Here is a 12,806-nt window from a genome sequence, read left to right as displayed (position 1 = left end):
TAACTTGCGCACACACGTGCACACACTCCAAGCCAGCCCCCCACCCACCCAGCAACACACACACCGAGCAGCGCTGTCACAGTTAGCTTTAGCAACTATCAATTACCCACATAGCTTCCTATTTAATGGACACAAGGTTTGTACACATCAATGCCGATAGCGGGGTGATGGGACAGTCGGGTGCATTTGTTTTAGGGAGTGGGAGGTAAAATATGTCTTGTGTCTAGTAGCTCGCCTTCCTGAGTGTGACCTTTATGGGACGCATGCTTTTCCGCAGAGTGGTTTCACTCCAGTCTAGGGGTTAAAGCCCACACGTTTAGGACGCTCTAACAATGTGCAGCAGAGAGAAGACAGTCGACAATCTGAACCACGGCCATCCCAAGGTGTAACGGGAAGATGTCTTGCTCAAGGGAAGCTAACCAGCAGTGTTTAATGTCTTTTAATAAGAAATTATAGTTCGTTTTAACGTTCTTTAATAAATGTAATCAATTACTAAGGAAAAGTAATTAGTGCGTTACTTAAAAATATTAAAAAATTAAAATATCTAGCAAATGCAGTTGAGATGTTTCATGAGAGCAGTGTGTGTGTGCCTTTAAAGACAGTGCCTGTTGCCAAATGACGTGTGACATCAGCAAGAGCGTGCAGAGCAACATTAGCTCATCTGTGTGTGTTATCTTAGCAGTGAAGTGAAGTGTGAAGTGAATTATATTTATATAGCGCTTTTTCTCTAGTGACTCAAAGCGCTTTACATAGTGAAACCCAATATCTAAGTTTCATTTAAACCAGTGACAGCTGCTCTGTAAAATCTTTTCACGGGATTGTGGTAGCGCTAGTTAATGAAGAGATTGGATGTGCATCGGTAACAGCGCAAAAGTAATTAGATTACTCGTTACTAATAAATATAGCGGCGTTATGTAACACCGTTTTTTCCTAACAGTGCTAACCATCCATCCATCCATCCATTTTCTACCGCGTGTCCCTTTCGTGGTCGCGGGGGGTGCTGGAGCCTATGTCAGCTGCATTCGGGCGGAAGGCGGAGTACACCCTGGACAAGTCGCCACCTCATCACAGGGCCAACACAGATAGACAGACAACATTCACACTCACTCACATACTAGGGCCAATTTTTTGTGTTAACCAGTATTCTGTAATTGGACTAAATTTTTTGCAACCAGTGTAATAGAATTGTGATCCAAGGTTGATTCGCAGGGGTCCTCACACATCAATTAAAGTATGAATCAAATGTATGCAAGTAAAAAAAACACACCAATCATGGCTGCCGGAGAATAGGACTTGACTTGGTGACAGTTGAAGGGTGAGCAGAGACGGCACAGAGAGGTGAGGGTGAAGTGAGCTGCGTAGGTGGTGGAGTCAATGCATGGAAACATGCTGCATCCAGCAAAAGCCGTGCAAAAGGGCGCCGGGATGCGTCAGCTCTCCATTCATGTCCCTCTTATTTCCCACTGGAGGACAAAACATGAAAGGTGAGGGAGCAAGGAGAAATCAAGTGAGAGAGAGATGGAAACACTGTTCCCCCACCATGTTTGACTCATGACTGGATTTGTTTCTGCTTTTTTGCTGAGGACTGTTGACATTCCCTCAAGCCATGCAAAGACCTCAGAGTCACAGAACATGAACGCATTTAAAATAAATAAGGAGTGCAGAGGACAGCGGGAGCAAACTCAGTGGTTTTTGAAGCTCTCTTAAAAAGGTCTGAGTGCTCTGAGCTCACCCAACTACCTCAGGACACTGCAGAGCGCGCACGAGAGAGAGAGAGAGAGAGAGAGAAGAAGAGAGAGGGGAAAATAGAGACGGGAAGAGAGATCCAAGCACGCTCTCTCTCTCTTGCTGCTACAACGGATTCTTTGCACATCTACGCTACTGTTAACGTCACGCCTGTGAGCCGTGCTCGCACCCTGCGCTCGCCTTCTCTGTCTTGCTCGCTCCCTGGTCAGACGTTGCATAGGAGAGGAGGCACTGATCAGCACCAGGATAGGCGGGGGGTTTAAGAAAGAAAGAAAAAAAAGGACTGGGAAGCAAGAAAAAAGACGGAGAGGAAAGAGAAACTGCGCACCACTCCTCCTGTCTTCAAACCCCCCTCCTCAGTCAACCCAGCTACAACACCACCACCACTCCTCCTCCTCCTCTCCTCCTTCCATCCCTCATCCTGCTCCCCCCGCCCTCTCTGAAGAAATTGACGGATTATTGGGAAGTGCGCGGGAGGCAGGCTGCAGCTGCTGCTGTGTGCACTTCACGGGGATGGTGCGCGCGCGTTCGCAATTTGCCGCACGGCCGCAGTGTGCGCCAACCCGAGAGGGACGACGAGATTAAGGACGGCCAAAAATTAAAAAGAAAAAAAAACGGAGCCTCAAAGCCCTTGCTACCCCCAGCCGCAGAAAGAGAGAGACAAGAAAAGCGGAAGGAAAAAACATCAAGTGGACACGACGCCACACTGAGACGGAGAGCAAGAGAGAGAGCTGTCAGACTGACCAAGCGACCAAATGATTGACCACTGAAAAGTAGAGGAATACAAAGAGAAGGAGGGGGGGGGTCTTTTTTTTTTTTTTTTCAAACCCCCGGATTGTCAATCTCTTCTCGCAAGCGCCGCAAACAACTGGAAAAGAACACTGAAAAGGACCGAAGGATTTTTTTTTCATTAACCACTTAATTCTGTCCCGTTTGACTGTATCTTCAAAAAAAGAACAGTGCACTTGTGACTGTGTGCTGCTATGGAAACCTGGATAAGGTGTCTATCTGGGGGATCAACTGACAGATTCCAAGGACAAGCAAGGGAAGAGGAGCTGACTGCAAGAAGGCAGCAGTGGAGCATTGCTTCTTTGGGAGCCTGAGTGGATTCCTACGTACTTACTATCTTTTTTTTGTTTGATCAAGAGACAAACAATCATAATAAAGGGCCTACGACTCTTATCGGATTGGATGTATGGATTTACAAGAAAGGGCTCATCCTGGTTTAGCTTTGCTTTTAAAAGGGCAGTTATTAAAAGGCGTTCTTTGCTGCCCACAGGATATACATACATCCGCTCTTTTGTGATTGCAAAAAAGGAGGGAAGCCTTATATCTCAGTGCAAGGACCTGTAATGTTAACTTGAGGTAGGTGTCGTGTGTTTCAACTGCTCTCTGCAGCCAACCTGCTCTGTGTCTTGTAACAATGGCTTTTTGTTGCTTAATTTACTATCATATTCTTCTCATTCACGTTTCAAAACAGCCAGCCCCACCTACTCACCTCCTCTCCCCTGAACACACAAACTGTTAGCTAAAAGATCGTAAAAGCAAGCATACAAGATCCTCATTATGTCCCCGTTCCATCTTCAGTTTTCTTAACCCTTTTAACTCTGGTCCTTGTAACACTTAAACCAGTCAGCCATCTAATCTTGCTGTACCCCAACCCACACACCCCACACCACCATCCGGCCCCCCAGATGATGCTAAATTATGAATGTGCCACATCATGAGTCTCCTGGGGAGGGTAGCTGTGCATTGTGCCAGGAAAGCCGCCCTACTCTGTGTAGTGTTCCTGATGGCACGAGCATGGAGCAGTGCCTCCCTGGCCTTAGGGGCGGCGGTCTCTCAAGGACCCCAGGGCTGCCCCCCTCAGTGTTCTTGCAGTAGTCAGCAGGGGAAGGTGGTGTGCACCCGCCGGGGTCTCACTCGCGTACCACCGGGTATTCCGGCCAACACACGACACCTCAATCTGATGGAAAACGCCATTGAGGCGGTGCAGGCTGACTCATTCCGCCACCTGCACCACCTTGAGGTGCTCCAGCTTGGGCGAAATGCCATTCGGCAGATTGAGGTGGGCGCGTTTAATGGACTCACTAGCCTAAACACTCTAGAGCTGTTTGACAACCGTTTGACGGTGGTGCCTAGTGGGGCCTTTGAGTACCTGTCTAAGCTAAGAGAACTATGGTTGAGGAACAACCCCATTGAGAGCATTCCCTCCTACGCCTTCAACAGGGTACCCTCCCTGATGCGATTAGACCTTGGAGAGTTGCGGAAACTGGAGTACATCTCAGAAGGAGCTTTTGAAGGCCTACAAAATCTCAAGTACCTCAACTTGGGGATGTGCAACATAAGGGGGGACATGCCAAACCTTAGTCCCCTTAAGGGCCTGGAGGAGCTGGAGATCTCGGAAAATCACTTCCCTGTGATAAAGCCAAGCTCCTTTAAAGGCCTGTACTCACTGAAAAAACTATGGGTGATGAACTCGCAAATAACAGTGATTGAACGCAATGCCTTTGATGACTTATCCTCACTGGTGGAGCTTAATCTGGCCCATAATAACCTGAGCGCTGTTCCACATGATCTGTTCTCCCCGCTCAAGTACCTTGTGGAGCTCCATCTCCACCACAATCCTTGGAACTGTGGCTGTGAAGCTGTGTGGTTAGCACGCTGGCTAAGGGAATACATCCCCACCAACTCCACCTGCTGTGGACGCTGTCACTCACCCGCCAACATGAGAGGTCGACAGCTGGTTGAGGTGGACCGAGGCGAGGGTGCTGCAACCCAGTGTTCTGCACCGTTCATTGCGGACGCTCCAAGGGATTTTAACATCTCGGCGGGGAGAGTCACCGAGCTTCGGTGTCGCACAGCTCAGATGTCGTCAGTTCGCTGGCTCCTACCCAATGGGACTATCCTGACTCATGCCACCAGTCATCTGAGGATATCAGTACTCAATGACGGGACCCTAAATTTCTCCAATGTTCTGGCTGCTGACACGGGCACTTACACCTGCATGGTATCCAATGCAGCTGGCAACTCCAATGCTTCGGCCTACCTCAACGTGAGTGCAGCCGAGCTCAACACGTCCATACTAAGCTACTTTACGACAGTGACGGTGGAGGTCTTGGGGCCAACGACAGAGATGCCTAAACCCAAAACCGCTGCAACAGCAGTCGTTGGCGTCGCTGGAGGAGGACTGGGCCTTGGAACAACCACCACAACTGCCTCACCTTCAGTCTTTCAGCCAGTGTTCATCTCCACACCAACTGTGTTGCTGCAAAGCACCGACAGCCCACCTGGTGCAGCAAAGCCATCTGCAGTGCCAGGACTCAAAGGGGCCACTGGTAGGCCTGGAAAGTCGGGCCCAAGTCTGGATGAGGTGATGCAAACCACCAAGATCATAATAGGCTGCTTTGTGGCAGTGACACTGATGGCTGCCGTAATGCTTATAGCTTTCTACAAACTAAGAAAGCGTCACCAGCAGAGGAGCACAGTGGCGGCTGCTCGCACTGTGGAGATCATTCAGATGGACGAAGAGGACCTGCCACCACCAGCGTCTGCAACTCAAGAGACAGCCCTTACTTTGCCGGAAATTCGGGACCATAACAGCATCCACAAACTGGACTTTCTCAGCCACAAGGCAGATTACAGCTTTCACAAACCTAAAGCAGAATACAAACCTCAGCCCGATTTCACTCTTCACAAGCCGAAAGCGGAGTATACAACGTACAAGCCCAACATGGACTTCCACAGTAGCCACAAGTCCATCCCAGATTACAGCACTCATAAATCTACACCAGACTTTAGCCTACATAGGCAAAAGCTTGACTACAGCCCCTTCAGGCAAGACTTTAATACTCACAGACCTAAAGCAGAATACAGTCAATTCAAACCAGACTTTGGAACCCACCCGAAAAGCAGGACAGACTACAGCCCTTTCAAAGCAGACTACAGCACTCATCCAAGGCAGAAAACGGACTTTAGCCCCTTCAAGAGAGATTATAGTACTCAACCCAAATCCAAACATGAGTACAGCCCATTAAGATCGGACTACAACATTCAGCAAAAACATAAAGGGGAATACAGCCCATTCAAGCCTGACTTTGGCACTCATCCAAGGCCTAAACCGGATTACAGTCCATTCAAGCCTGGCTATAGCACTCAACCTAAACCCAAAACAGACTACAGTGTCCAGAAATGCAAACCTGACATCAACTACAAACCCAAGGACCCCTACATATCCCACAAATCTCCAAATGACTACAATGCTTACAAGACGGACTTCAGCCCGCACAAAGCTGATTTAAGCGCCTTGAAATCAGAATTCAGTCCCTACACTCAGAGACCTAAAATGGATTACAGCCTGAACAAGATGGACTACAGTCCTCACAGGACAGACTTTAGCACCCTAAGGCCGAAATACAACACCTACAAACCAACGGGACATGGGGCCAAATGGACCGAGAACAATGTTGGGAATTCTTTGCCTCGAACCTTGCCTAGCACCATCACAGCCATGGCTGAGCCCTTTGTCATAAAAACTCATACAAAAGAGAAGGTACAGGAGACTCAGATTTAAATGGTCAACAGCCCAGCTATTGCCCCCAGTCATCAATCCGACCCCCTTAAATCATGCAATAGAATGCACAATGAAAAAAAGGACCGAGGCGACTATTTTGGACAGAGAGCAGAGACTGATGTTGTACATGCTTATAAATAAATATATATATGGACACATTGAAACTACAATGGGCTGGTGACCGAGAAACATATTAAAAAGAAAGTGAAACTATTTTCTAACTTGTAACTTCTATTTAAAATATGTTGTTTAAGAAGCTGTCTTGACTTTGACTAATGAGGGTAGTGTTGTTTTAAAGAGAAAAAACAGGGAGGGGGGCATTCTGTGTGATTTTTACACTGCGCTACAGAGAATGCAGTGAGAAGAGAAATATTTATACAGAAAAAGTCTTTCTTTAACAAAAAAAAGGTCAATGTTGATCTTTACAGGTTTATCTTCTAAAAGCACCAAGAATTTGTACTGTGCCAAATGTTATAAATGCAATAAAAGATTTTTTGAAGGAAAAAACATAAAAGTCATAGAGAGACATTGTTTTTTTCTATAGTTGTCCTGGTGTACTGTACACATACTGTAAAGATCAGTCAGTCGCTGTAGATACTGCAGCAGTATGCTGCGGTGAGGCTTTTAACTCTGTGTGTGCTGAATGAGTCAGACGTGGTGAATCACAGTGCAGCATCCACCATCGTCACATGAGAGGGGAGGGTAACGTGTCATTTATTCATATAAAACAAGAATTTAATTTGGAATGAATGCTGTGAATTACAACAATGGTGGCTGGAATGTTCATGACCCAGTGATGATGAAGCCCCCTCTGGAAATTTACGAGCTGATGTAATCATGTGTCTTAAGAGTAAAACGGTGATAAATTCGAATGAAATACAGACGATGTGAAAGTCTCATCTTGTACTTTACCAGAAAAATATAGATCCTCATTTCACTTTTCATTGCTCTGCCAGCTGTTGTGCCTTCATCAATCAATGCAGTGGTGGTGGGGTGGGGGTTTTTAGGGTGACAAATGCGTTCAAGTCTCGTCCGTTAACTGGGCATTTTTCATTTCTGACACAATCAGCCCTTTTTATCATTACACGGTGTCACATATGACTACCTGGCAGAGAGGGATTACATACAACATGCGTGTGTGTGGTCAGTAAGAGTCTAACAGTATGCCATAGTCACTGTTTTATGCGTATTTTGGTTTTAAGATCACTTTTGGCAGAATGTTGAGTTTCTTGGACGAATTGGGGCACTTACCAAAATGGGGCTTGGACTTTTAGCGGCCCTTTTTCACTACAATTGGCCCCAATGGAATTAGGGGTGAGGAATTGGCTAATATACCCCCAATGGTCCAAAATTACCCCAAAAAGGACAATCTTGCCTCTAAAGGTCACAAAGAACCCCAAAGTTGATTTACCTCTAAAAGTCCCCGTACTCTAAAAAGTCCGAAATGTACCCAGACTCTTTGGGTACATTTTGGACCTTTTGGGAATCCAATTTATCATTTGGACTAGTTGGATTCATTTGAGTCCTTCCTGGACCCCTCGAGGACTTAAATGGCTACAAAATGCCTTCTGAGCCTACAGGTGCGTAAGGGAAGAAAATGTGACGTACAAACAACTGTTTAGCTTTTGTGTAAATCAGATGAAAAATTATAATGTAGCATTACACCCCTAGCGGTTATTCATATCAACTGTATAGAGCACAAAAGAAGATCGGTGTAACATTTCTGGAAACTCTAAAAACTCCTGCATGTGACAGATCTAAAGCCTTTATTGCCAATGCAAACGTAGAAAAGAAAGGTGCACGCGTTATTTGAAGAAAAACAACAGCATCAAACGAAGCATGAATCATGCAGACGTGCAGACAGGCCTATAAGTGAATAGTGATGACACAAGTTTACATAACTGGCGACAAGGAATTAAGAGCCGGTTGACGCTGTAGGGGAGGAGGAATACCTGCAGTTGCTCTTTGAGTCGATCACATTCAAATGGGGGACTCAATGTGGGGAATTGTTAGGTTATGGTAGCAGAGTTCGCATTATTACTGTATTGAGCAGAATATAAAATGGCCCTTCTCTTCAGAGACCCTCTTCTTGAATAAAAGGCTTGTGGCTTAATTAGTACCTTGTCAGAGAGACTTTCCAATGATAATTGTCATTGGACTGGAGGGACAGAGGTAAAGAGTGCCATGACAATCGTGCACTTAAGCCAAAATCAGTTACAGTGACATTGAAGAAAGCTTGCTGGGTAATTCTTCAATGGTCGGTTGATGACTCAGCCTGCCGTTTCCAATATTTGAACATTTTTTTAAAGGGTAAAATAGTCTTTGTTGCTTTTCAACTTACATTTACAACTTACTTTCTTTGTTTTTCAATTAAACATGAATGTACTTACATGTGCAGCAAAAAAAATACCATATTGACCCAAATAGAAGACGATACTTTTTCCTTATAAAACCGCACGGAAAAAGATCCGCTCCAGAGTAGCAAAAGCAGCTTGAGCAAACAGCAGGAGAAGGTAATGAAAGACACATTTCTTAAATGGTTTGGGGCTGGGACTTTTAGGGACACTTATTTACCATAAGTGGTCCCAAAGGGATTAGTGCCGATGTACTTTTACTGGAAAATGTAAATGGCCTTAGGAAAGGACTAAACAGACCTGAAGTTTGCAAAGTAACACAAAACTGACTCATCCCTTAAAGTCACAGTGCTCAAAAGGTCTGAAATGTACTCAAAGAGTACAGGAGCAGGGCCAAGGGCCATTTTGGGTGAATTTCTGACTTTGTGGGCAACCCTATTTATCATTAGGACTACTTTGGTCCTTTTGGGAATTTCTCAGGCCCTTCCAAATCCTAATTGGGTTTAATTCAGGCCTCGTAAGAAATTAGGGTTAGAGTTGGGTGGAAAACTTACTTAGTGGCCTAGTGGTTAGAGTGACCGACCCGAGATCGGTAGGTCGTGAGTTCAAACCCCGGCCGAGTCATACAAATGGGACCCATTACCTCCCTGCTTGGCACTCAGCATCAAGGGTTTGGAATTGGGGGATAAATCACCAAAAATTATTCCCGGGCGCGTCCACCACTGCTGCTCACTGCTCCCCTCACCTCCCAGGGGGTGAACAAGGGGATGGGTCAAATGCAGAGGACAAATTTCACCACACCTAGTGTGTGTGACAATCATTGGTACTTTAACTTTAACTTTAAAAAAATGACAAAGTAGCTTCTAATAAAGTGAATTGTGATGCTAATTTAAGATAACGGTGAACAAAAATGTCATCAAATATAAATATGATTAATAAAATATATCACAAACATGATTTTTAAAAAGATTAAGGTGATTGAAAAAAAAGGTTAGTAGCACATAATTAGCAAGCAATCACCAGCAAGCATTCATGGTGGTGCTGTGCTATAAAAAGGCTCCTGTCACACTAATCAGTCAACATGGCTGCAGGGTGCATACATCAGCCAATAAACTCCCCCCTTACTGAAGAGCATGTCTTCTAGGGAAACACTTGGTTCCGTCTCGTCCTTGTTTCTCTGTTATCTCCTTCAATGTTTTATTAACATCATGCGCAAAGGGGATGTGTAGCAATTTAGGACGTCTAGGTCAGAAAAATAACAACAAAATTGTGAGATTATTATCATTACTATTTTTATTACAATGCAATTGGATGGATGGGTGCGGGGTTAGGGGAAGACCAGGTGCAGCAGAAAAAAAAGGCAGCAAGCGGAGCAAGTGTGATGCAAGAGTGCCAGCTACAGATGGAATGTGGGATATGTATACCAAGCCATGTGGGTTAAGGGGTCTTGGAATGTGAGCTGCTGATACCAGTAATGGACAGACCACTGGGAGTAGTTGAAGACAGTGGACAAGAGAGTAGTAAGAGGAAGGTGAGGTCAGCACAAACTCGAGTGGGGGGACAATTAAGAGCAAAAAATGCACGTGTGACGCTGAAGATTTATCAGGTCACAGCTTTCCAATGGCTGGAGAATAAACAACATAAATCTTTTCCCCATGCTGTAAGTGCGATGCAAGCACCCTTTGAGATTTCTAGCCATGCATGTTTTTATGGGGCATTTGAATAACCGAGCATCTTGACTGGCGTGACGCCGGCCTGCGCTCCTAACAATGTTTAATAGCGAGTGCATGTCAACTGCATGGCCGGTCTGCTAGTGCAGCAGGCTATTCTGAGCAGGCCTGCGAGCGTCTTGCCTGGTGAGTCAACATGAGTCAGGGCCAGAGAGAAAAAAGAGAGACAAACAATCCTTTGGTCCAAGGAGGGCTTTTATAATGGGAGCACTAATTCAGCCTATGATGCTCATGAGGGTTTAGGGTCAGGCTGAACAGCTAACTGGCTGATTTAGATATTTGTTTGGATTCTTTGCATAAATAGGCATTGCTTTGTCGGCACTGTAGAAGGAAATGCAAGGCAATTATGTTTTTGATGATTTGGGGGATTGATCAGTCACAGTCATGTCAAAAAATGATGTACACTCCATGATGCAACTCTTGTACAAATTAACTGCTGCACACAAACGGGTGAAAATGTAACAAAACATGCACCCCACCTGTGGTGGCATTATATTTCTGACAAATAAACCACAGAATGACGGCATTATTAACCCCCAAAAGTCAGACTGACTTGAAATTTCTCAGACACCTCAATTTATTACACACCCTTAAAGAAGACTGACAAGCACAAAGGTGTAAAATCTAAGCAAGATTAATTAAAAACATTGCCGCCATCAAGCAAATGTCTCTGACTTGGCAACTAATTGTCCATAAGTCATTGACCATTTGTCTGATAATTGTAACACTTTGAGGATATATGTACTGCATGTATGCAAGCTTGTTTTCCAAAGCATTTTGACCACAGCTCATTGAGGGCGCCACACATTTATCAATCATCAATCAATCAATCAATCAATGTTTATTTATATAGCCCTAAATCACAAGTGTCTCAAAGGGCTGCACAAGCCACAACGACATCCTCGGTACAAAGCCCAAAAACTATTAGTCATGTGAAAGAAAGTACAAGACCATGGGGTGTCCTCATTTACAGCGTTAAAATGTGGTACAGTGGTCTCTCGATTTGTTAGACATCTGTTCCAAAAAGGTCAGACAAAAACCACAAACAATTTGAAATACATATAAACAACTAATAACACCCCTTTTACCTTTATTTTAGCATTGTGGATTATTTTGCAGTCATACTCAATAAAAAAATTAAATATTGAGTCAACAACATGTTGGATTTTTTCTTTGGGCACTCGATTCGGCGGACTAGTTTGACCATACAATAATGAAACAATATATAAAAACCAGGAGATTTTTTGGGATTAAAGTTTTCATCGACAACTAAATCATACGAAAAATAAAAAATGTCAAAAAAGTGCACTACTTGCCTCAACCCAACAGAGGCGCATAAAAGATGCTGTGCTACATCTATGCTATGGACCATTCTATTATTCTTCTACACACATGGCAAGGAAACATGAGTTCGGAACATTTATGGAGGTTCTCCATTCCAATTAAAAAAAACAAGGTAATAATGAATTGATTGATTCATGTTCCCCATAGTTAAAGTAGCAAAATCTTCAGTGGGAACGAACAAAGACTATTTTTGCCACCAGTAGAGTGTGTTAACACACTTTGTGAAGCAAATTTTATTGTCCTCCTTTCGCAGGTGAAAAACATCCCTGCATTTTTCATGGCGACTCGAGACTACGGAAACCTCACTTTTCCTCTTTTACGACGCCGTCCGCCAGGCTGAGGCCCAGTTTGTGTCATAAATCGCCTCCGCCGAGAGCAGTAAATGGGGCATATATACGTGCAGAGAAGGATGGAGTGCTTGCAAACATACAAGATTAAGATGCAAAGGTAAAAAAAAAAAAGTTACTGGCAGTAAAATTTATTGCATTTTTTTAATAGAAATTATAATCACTGAACCAAAAATAAAGAGCTACTCTGAGCTCACAATCACTTGTACAAGAAGGAACAACTTCAAATATTTAGGTTATTTTTCCCCACAGTGGTTGCCTGCCTCCAGCCATTTAAACAGTAAAAGCAGTACAAACACCATTGTTTATGCTATTGATTAAAGAATATTTGCATGCAAACACCAACAACAATGAGACTTGTGTGCACATACAGGCTCTTCTAGTTATTTGTATTTACCCAACACAAAGACGGGAATAAGGAGATTGCTTTTATGTCAAACAAGCCTGCCAAGTTTGGGATGAGTTGTGAGGATTTCAGGGGAATGCTGGGGACGTTTGTGGGTTAGGGGGAATTAGGGTGATAAAATGGTTCACAACATTGCGTTAGGCGCTGATGATAGGCACCTGAAAAACGGCCAAATTGACGTTATTTATGTGGTCCGGAGGAAAGGCAGGTCTGGCAACTTGTGGGCAAAAATGCCATTTAATATTCTCATTTGTCCACATCTCTGAATTCTCTGGGCATTTATTTGATCTCACTGTTCAGGTTGAT

The 12,806-nt window shown here is 44.3% G+C and overlaps 2 protein-coding genes across 3 annotated transcripts in view; one reads left to right on the top strand and one right to left on the bottom strand.

The window, feature by feature from the left end:
* Positions 1-12,806, bottom strand: part of snd1 (staphylococcal nuclease and tudor domain containing 1) — a 272,862-nt gene that overhangs the window by 137,950 nt on the left and 122,106 nt on the right. The window lies entirely within an intron of this gene.
* lrrc4.1 (leucine rich repeat containing 4.1) lies at positions 1,696-6,890 on the top strand. Of its 2 annotated transcripts, XM_061959498.2 has the most exons (2): positions 1,703-3,111; positions 3,976-6,884. In XM_061959498.2, exon 2 carries the CDS (start codon positions 3,989-3,991, stop codon positions 6,317-6,319), a length of 2,331 nt encoding a protein of 776 aa, XP_061815482.1. In that variant the 5' UTR covers positions 1,703-3,111; positions 3,976-3,988; the 3' UTR covers positions 6,320-6,884. The 2 variants fall into 2 exon arrangements, with proteins under 2 accessions (XP_061815481.1, XP_061815482.1); XM_061959497.2 differs by having other exon boundaries at positions 1,696-6,890.

Source organism: Nerophis lumbriciformis, linkage group LG05 (genome assembly GCF_033978685.3).
Source record: "Nerophis lumbriciformis linkage group LG05, RoL_Nlum_v2.1, whole genome shotgun sequence".
NCBI lineage: Eukaryota > Metazoa > Chordata > Actinopteri > Syngnathiformes > Syngnathidae > Nerophis > Nerophis lumbriciformis.
Note: the sequence above shows the minus strand (reverse complement) of the source record. Positions and strands in the feature narration are given on the sequence as shown.